This window comes from Nicotiana tabacum, chromosome 9 (genome assembly GCF_000715075.1).
Source record: "Nicotiana tabacum cultivar K326 chromosome 9, ASM71507v2, whole genome shotgun sequence".
Taxonomy (NCBI): Eukaryota; Viridiplantae; Streptophyta; class Magnoliopsida; order Solanales; family Solanaceae; genus Nicotiana; species Nicotiana tabacum.
The window spans coordinates 107,485,158-107,493,391 of NC_134088.1; the positions used below are offsets into that span (position 1 = coordinate 107,485,158).

Sequence of the window (8,234 nt, forward strand, 5' to 3'; positions counted from 1 at the left end):
ACATGCTAGTATAACTAAATTAAGATGAAAATATGTTACTACTCAGTAAAAATCGGGTCTTACAATAAATAGCCCGTGTACGTACTCGTCACACGCACACAACGCTCACATATCACAACAGTACCAATCCTAAGGGGATTTCCCCCACACAAGGTTAGGCAATACACTTACCTCGAACCAAGCTCAATCAATCAGTAAGAATGCCCTTTCCTCGATTATCCGACTCCTAATAGCCCAAATCTAGCAAAAAATAATTACATATCATAAATACAACTATAATAGACTAATATAATCAATAAAATCAAGACTTTAACAAGAATTTCGAAAATCGTCCTAAAACGTCGACCCGAGTCCACGTCTCAGAATCGGGTAAAAGTTACAAAATATGAACACCCATTAACTCACGAGTTCACTCGTACCAAAATTATCCAAATCCAATATCAAAATCCCAATCAAAACTCAAAAACTTAGTTGAAGAACTTCTCCCATTTTTTCCAAATTTCTCAACCAAATTCCCTAATTAAATGATAAAATCAACTATAGATTAGGGGAATATAACCATAAACGAGTTAAGAATCATTAACCCAAAGTTCTCTCTGAAAAATCCTTAAATTATCGCCTCAATCCGAGCTCTCAAAGTCCCAAAAATTAAAAATAGGATAAAACCCCTCGAACTTGGCCCTTTTCTGCCCAGCGATTTGGCATCTGCGGGCTTCCAGTCGCACCTGTGACGCCGCACCTGCGAAAATTCCATCGCAAGTGCATACTTGACTTAAGTCCCCTGGGTCCGCATCTGCGAGAGGAGGGCCGCACTTGCGGATGCGCTCCTGTGACCAAGGAGCCACACCTGCGACCTCATCGTTCCTGCACAACTTCCCACCGCAGAAGCGAGGCCGCTTCTATGTAAATCTTTCCACACCTGCGAACCCAGCCTAAGCTGCCCAAATCCGCTTCTGTGATCCTCCATTCGCACATGCGTGTCCGCACCTACGGCGAACCCTACCGCAGGTGCAATGACACCAGAATTTGAAAAACTTCAGCAGCTACATAAGTCCAATTTTCGATCCGTTAAGCATCCAAAACTCACCTGAGACCCCCGGGACCTCAACCAAATATACCAACAAGTCCTAAAATACCATATGAACTTAGTCGAACCCTCAAATCACATTAAACAACGTTAAAAACATGAATCACCCTCCAGCTCAAACTTAATAAACTTTGAAACTTCAAACTTCTACAAATCATGCTGAAACATATCAAATCACGTCCGATTGACCTTAAATTTTAAACACAAGTAATAATTGACATTATGGACCTACTCCAACTTCCGGAATCAGAATCCGGTACCGATATCAAAAAGTACACTTCCGGTCAAACTTTCCAAAAAAATTGACTTTCGCTATTTCAAGCCTAAATCAGCTACAGACCTCCAATTCAGATTTTGGACACGCTCCTAAATCTAAAATCACCCAACGGAGCTAACGGAACTAACAAAACTCCATTCCGGAGTCGTCTTTATATAATTCCAACTACGGTTAAAATTCTAAGACTTAAACTTTCGTTTTATGGACTAAGTATCCCAAATAACTCCGAAACCACAACAAAATCTCCCGAAAAGTCACATAAGCAGAAAAAAAATACGGGGGGAGAAGTAAATAGGGGATCGGGGCTAATGCACTCAAAATGATCGACCGGGTCATTACATTCTAAATTTCTTATTCAAAAGAAGATTAATTTTAATGTTACTCAAGGCTCTAAATAATATTTTTTTCAAGATTAAAGAATAATTTATTCTTTATTTCAAACCTAATTTCAATTCTAATATTTCCATATTCAAATTAAAAATTCTAGAATTCTAATTTTAATGAAAATACAAATAAAAATAACAAATATATTAACAATCAAGGCCGGGGAAAGGATAAAGGAATAACTTACCTTGCCGGAGAAGATGCTAGTTGCCGAAGAAGACTCACGTTGACGGAGACAAATAGACAATACCTGAAAAAGTTAAAAAAAAAATGGGGATTAAAAATGGGGGATGCCGCGCTCGACAGGGATGAGGGAGAGGGGGAGGGAGAGAGGCGGAGAAAGAGTGGTACCGCCAAATTTGAAGTTGACGGCAACAGGGGATTTGGTGCGCGAAAGGAGGGGGAAAGAAGAGAAAGAAAAGAGAAAGAGAGAAAAAGGAAGAAAGGGGTCGGGCAGGTGATATAATAAATTTTTTCGATCAATTCGGTCGGAAATAAATTTAATTTTGAAAAGCGCATTTTTTCCGACCACTTTGGTCGGTGGTTTACTGAAAAAATAATTATTTAAATATTTAAAAGATTTCAGACCAAATCGGTCGGTAACCTAAAAAATATTATTTGAAATTAATTTGAAATTTCCGATGGAATCCGTCGAAAATGTAAACGTAGTCAAAGACAATAACTTTGACTCTTAATTACCGACTGAATCGGTCGAAAATAAATTACCCGGATTTTTCTGCCAAAAGCTTGCGACCAACTATGTCGGAGTATGGTCGAAATATTATTAAAAAATATTTAATATTTTTTTTTATTTTCGGACCGAAACAGTCGGAATCTTCAGACTACAATTTTCAGTCGAAATTTTTCAGTTGGAAAACTGTCAAATTCTAGTACTGATGCTAATCTGCACTTCATCCATCCCACCACTATACGGTGTGTGACATCCTCGTCAATCTCCCCATCCCCCTATATAACCGACCCAAGGTACTTTAAACTTTCTGTCGTGGGGATGACCTATAAGTCAAGCCTCGCGTCCATGCCTGCATCCCCCGTTATGTATCTGAACTTGTACTCTAGGTATTCTGTCTTAGTCCTACTCAACTTGAAACCCTTTGACTCAAGAGCCTGTCTTCAAACCTCCAGCCTCGTTAATACTGCCTCGCATCTCATTAATCAGAACTATGTCATCAGCGAATAACATAGCATACCATGGCATCTCCCCTTGAATATGGTGTGATAAGGCGTCCATCGCCGGAAAAATAAGAACGGCCTGAGCGCAGATCCTTAAAGTAACCACAATACAATCGAAAAATGCTCTGAGTCGTCTCCCACTGTCCTAACCCAATTCTTAGCTCCATCATACGTGTCCTTAATCACCTTAATGTAAGCTACCGGGACACCTTTTACCTCCAGCCATTTTCAAAGAACCTTCCTAAGGACCTTGTCATACGTTTTGTCTAGGTCAGTAAATACCATGTGCAAATCCTTCTTCCTATCCCTGTACTATTCCACTAACCTCCTAATAAGGTGGATAACTTTCGTAGTTGAACGATCTGGCATGAACTCGAACTGGTTGTCGGATATAGACACTGTCCTTCTCACCCTTACTTCCACCACCCTCACCCAAACTTTTATGGTATGACTTAGTAACTCAATACCCCTATAGTTATTATAATTCTAGATATCACCTTCATTCTCGTACAACATTACCATCGTACTCCACTTCCATTCATCTGGCATCCTCTTCGTCCTGAAAATAACATTAGACAGCCCAATCAGCCACACCAAGCCTGCTCTACCCACGTGCCTCTAAAATCCTATCGGTATTTCGTCTGGCCCGGTCATTCTGTCCATACTCATCTTATGCATAGGCCCCGCGACCTCCTCAACCTTAATGCGCCTACAATATCTAAAGTCTCGGTGACTCTTGGAGTGCCCTAATTCACCTAGCACAATATCCCTGTCCCCATCTTCATTCAAAAGTTTATGAAAGTAAGTCTGTCATTTTCGATTAATCTGAGTCCCTTCAATCAATACTCTACCGTCCTCGTCTGAGTCCCTTCCATCAATACTCTACCGTCCTCGTTTTTGATGCACCTCACTTGGTCCATCCGGACCTTCCTCTCTCTTGCCTTGGCCAGCCGGAATAATTTTTTATCAATGTTTTCGCACTCTTTATAAAAATAATTAATAGTCTTAATCATAAAAATAATACTTATTATATCATTTATCACTCTGATAAATATCACTTAATTTATACTCCACTAATTATAATTTAATAAAATAGCATATACATACAAAAAATGAATATTACGTTAAAACTTTATTCAATATAATAAGATAAAAAATTAAAAGCTTTAGCAAAGTGCCTATCATATTATAAAAATAGCCAATGCAATAATATAAAAACTATGAGTCTTTACTATTCACACAATAAACGTGTAAATAATCAAGAAACTTTTTGATGTTGTAATCTAACATTATTTCTTGAAAATTCTAGTCTTGCATGCAATTAAACTTCGAATAAATTTTAAAAAAATACGTTTTAGTCTTAAGAAACAACTTGTATAAGCAGATAATTCCATCATTAATTGTTTCTATACACGTAACAAATCAAGAACAACTCATGCTACAATAATTAATCATTAATACGAGTATTCTTTGAAATATTATTTGGAGGTTATTACTCGTGAAAGCTTAACAGTTAAGAAACTTGGATATTTCAAGGAATAAAGAAATAATAAGTTGAAGACCAATAACAAGTGAAGATATGAACTTAGACTAAAGAAATTAAGCTGAGAAAGAAAACGCATCACTCCCTGTTGGATATCCCATAAAATTAACTAATTGAAAAGATATGGAGAAGAAAATAATTGTTCTATTTTCAACTATCAATATTAAAATAAATAAATTCACTCAAAATAATTTTAAAATCAACTATTTAAACCAAATCCAAACACTCAAAACAAGCGAATTATTTTCTCGTACAAACAAAACAAAACAAAGTGTATGAAATGTTTGACATGATTTTCAAAATTCAAAAATATGCTTTTCTACATTTTTGTTTAAAAGGGAAAAAAGAAAAGGGAATGTTAAAAAAGAAAAGAAAAGAAAAGAAAAGGAAAGGAAGAATTGAAATCAAGAATAAAGATATTATTGCCTCCGAAATTTGAAAATTAGGCTCGGACGATTCCCAACCAGTTTTATTAGCTTCGGAAAGCCGTTGAAAGTCTGAACCTAAGAGTTCTTTCTCTTTTTCCTTTTCTTTTTCTCTTTAGTTCTCATTCTCATTCTTGCTTTCTTATCTTCTTCAGATTCTCTCCTTCCTCACCGGCAATCAAAATACCTTTTCAGTGTTTTACTGAGAATTGAATCTCCTTTAGTCACAGCTCTTTTAAAACGTCTTTACTTTAGAAAAACTATAGTAACTACTTGCTAATATTACAGGTTTCAGTTGTGTTTAATTTAGTATATGAGAGTTTGTCTAATAGAAACATTTTCTGGGGTTTAAGTTTTGAAGTCATTTATTCACTACCCAATTTGGGTTTTCTTGAATATAGTAAGAATGAAAGGGGATAGAATGGCAAAAAGATCATCTTTTGGAAGCATAGTGAGAAAGAGGCTATCCGATATAACAAATTCGCTTCCACAAACACAACATAAATCGCCTATTGATGTCGATAAGGTTTCGCCTGATGTTTCTTCAATGAAGGACTACATTAATCATCTCGCCAAAGTATGTTTTTTTTGTCTTAATTGGTCAATTCTGATTAATTTTTTTGGTCATCTTTCTATCGGAAACAGCCTCTCTACTTTCAAAGGTAGGGATATGATCTGCGTAAACACTATCCTCCTCAGACCCCACTTTGTGGGATTACACTGGGTCTACTGTAGTTGTTGTCGTCGTCGTCGTCGTTGTTGTTGTTCTGATTGATTTCTTGGTAATTTGTTTGTAATTTTCTGATTTTTCTTTTGTTATTTGGATGTTTAAACAGGAAAATGTGGCGTTGGTGAAACTTGTTCAAGACAAAAAGTATGTATATTATTGAATTAGAGTATGCTAGTCTTTTTTTAACGTTGTTGTTATGCAATTGTTTGATGTTTTTTATATATGGTTTAATTGTGTAAACAGCAAGATTATAGAGTTGAGTGGGATTGAGATACAGAAAATGAGGATTCATCTTCAGAAAATGCAGCTACAGAACTGGAATCTTGCTCAATCAAATAGTCATATGTTGGCGGAACTCAATTTGAACAGGGAAAAGGTAAATCTTTTTTTTTTTCTTAGAAAAATGAACTAATTGTAGAGGCAATTAGAACTTGTTGTTAAAAAAGGGTGTTAGTATTTTGTTTTGTCGCAGATGAAATCACTACAACATGAGCTGGTTTGCAAAGAAGCGTTACTTAAATCGAGGAATTTAGAAGAGGTATGGTTTTGTATACTATCTTTATTTTGTTACTATCTTTACTGAAAGAAACTTTGAAATGTATAGAATTTTTGGCTGCAATCCTTTTTTGTCATGCCTAAGTTCATCTTGGCAATAGGATGAACTTTCACCTAGTCTTGCTCCAAAATCTAACCAATTTCATCATTTTGACTTTATGTTCTTTTTCCTATTGGAACTCATCTTTAAATAATTGAAAACTACTTCAGAAAATTCTGGACCTATACTAAGTTCAGGAGAAGTTCTGGTAGCTTAAAAAGTGATTGGTTTTACATGTCTGAATGTGAATAAAAGATTGAAGAGTGATCATCCAATGTAAAAAAGAGCCACCCCCCAGTGCACAAATCACTTGGGATGCGGGGAAGAGTCGCATCCAAGGGCGTGATGTAGATAACCTACCCTAACACAAGCGTTTAGTAGCTGCTTTCACTTCTCGGAGCCGTGACCATCCAATGTGTCTAGACCACCACAATTACTAACGTTCTTAAATCAACGGTTTATCTTTTCTGCAACATAATGTGACATCTTTATATCATATCTAATTAAATTAAGATGAAGCATTCACCTATAAATTGTGTTGAACAGAGAAAGCCTTGTTAGATAATTTTAGAACAATTTAAACTTTGTTTGGTTCAGCTCAGGCCATTGTAGCATGGTAAGTTATAAGGTGTAAATGACAAGCCTTTTTTTGCTTGTCACATTGTCTTAGATGTAAATAGTTAGATGAGCCTAGTGCTTCTTCTCAAACATAGATATGTAGAGGCATAAATTGTTGTCAACTTCATGTTATTGCAGGAACAAGAACAAAGGAACCAGCTAAAGAATGACTTGCAGGTGTGCTACTGAAACTTTCAATTTGTTCTCCATTGCATTTTTGGCATTCTTCTAACTCTCTCACTAAGTAGATCTTCGCATTTTTGGCTCTAGGATGAAGAGTTCATGGCTATTGACTCTCAATTGAACAGACATAGCAAGCCTAGAAATGGTAACAGACGCCAACGTGCAACAAGAAGTCAATGTAAATCCTACACTTCTTGTTCTTTATCTTTGTCGTCTCATCCCTAACGTGTAAGTAATCTTTCAGCTATGGGACATTCAACATCCTCTCAACAAGCTGCTGAAAAAGAAGCAGCAGAAAACAAAAGGTCAGTTTTCTTTACAGCATAAAGCTCTACATGCTAACATTTACATTGCAAGTTTCCTCATTCATTTCTTGCTGTTCTTTTTCAGGAGATGTTTAAGAAGAAAGTCTACTAATTCTAAAGTCCAACACTCAGAAGCAGCAGCTGAGGACTTGTTTGAATTAGAAGGCCTAGCTGTACCCTTTAACAGCCCAGTTCACGACTATGATCTTACTCCATTGCCTTTCTCTAGCATTGAAGAAGTGATCAAAGATGAGAAGGATTCCTCAGAAAATGTAGCTCAACTTTCGCGAAGGGCTTCTATTGGAAGACCATCGCGTAAAGCAGCTGAGAAGATTCAGTCATACAAAGAGATTCCAGTTAACATTAAAATGAGAAGATGAGCTTTTCATAGAGCCTTTGAATATCATAACACTCCACTTATGTAAGCTGTGTTTTATTATATGTTAATCTGTTTTATGACACTATTGATGGTTCTGTAAATTATCTATCTAGCTGCAAAATTAGTTTAATCTTGTAACTTGGGAAAATATGGTTAGTTGTTTTAAGAAAAAGGAGCAATTTCCTTCTCTCTATCTCTCCTAACAACTTCAAAGCAAGAATCAAGTTAGCTAGTCATTTGCCATATTTTAGGCCCATGATTGTTTAATCCACGTAGAAATAACACGAAGTAACCGTTCTAAAGGGATGCTATTTAAGACATAGCTAGTGCGTCTTGAATTTTAATTTTTCGGGATAAAAACATTATGAATTGACTTGAAGTTAATATTTTTAATTTAAAATTTCAGGACAAAATAAGTACTTTCTAATCTAAAAAAGCATCCCTGAAAATGGCTATATTGTGCAATTGCCCCTTAATCCACCTGAGCTTGCTAGCCCAGAGACATGTAAAAAAAGTT

The 8,234-nt window shown here is 36.2% G+C and overlaps 1 protein-coding gene across 2 annotated transcripts; it reads left to right on the top strand.

Annotated features, from left to right (window-relative positions):
• Window positions 1-5,026: 5,026 nt before the first annotated feature.
• On the top strand, window positions 5,027-7,904 carry LOC107787827 (uncharacterized). Of its 2 annotated transcripts, none has more exons than XM_075222362.1 (8): window positions 5,027-5,484; window positions 5,744-5,781; window positions 5,881-6,013; window positions 6,092-6,175; window positions 6,989-7,027; window positions 7,121-7,211; window positions 7,278-7,338; window positions 7,424-7,904. In XM_075222362.1, the coding sequence occupies exons 1-8, from the start codon at window positions 5,314-5,316 to the stop codon at window positions 7,716-7,718; spliced, it is 912 nt and encodes a 303-aa protein (XP_075078463.1). In that variant the 5' UTR covers window positions 5,027-5,313; the 3' UTR covers window positions 7,719-7,904. The 2 variants fall into 2 exon arrangements, with proteins under 2 accessions (XP_075078463.1, XP_016464918.1); XM_016609432.2 differs by having other exon boundaries at window positions 5,028-5,484; window positions 6,110-6,175.
• The last annotated feature ends 330 nt before the right edge of the window (window positions 7,905-8,234 follow it).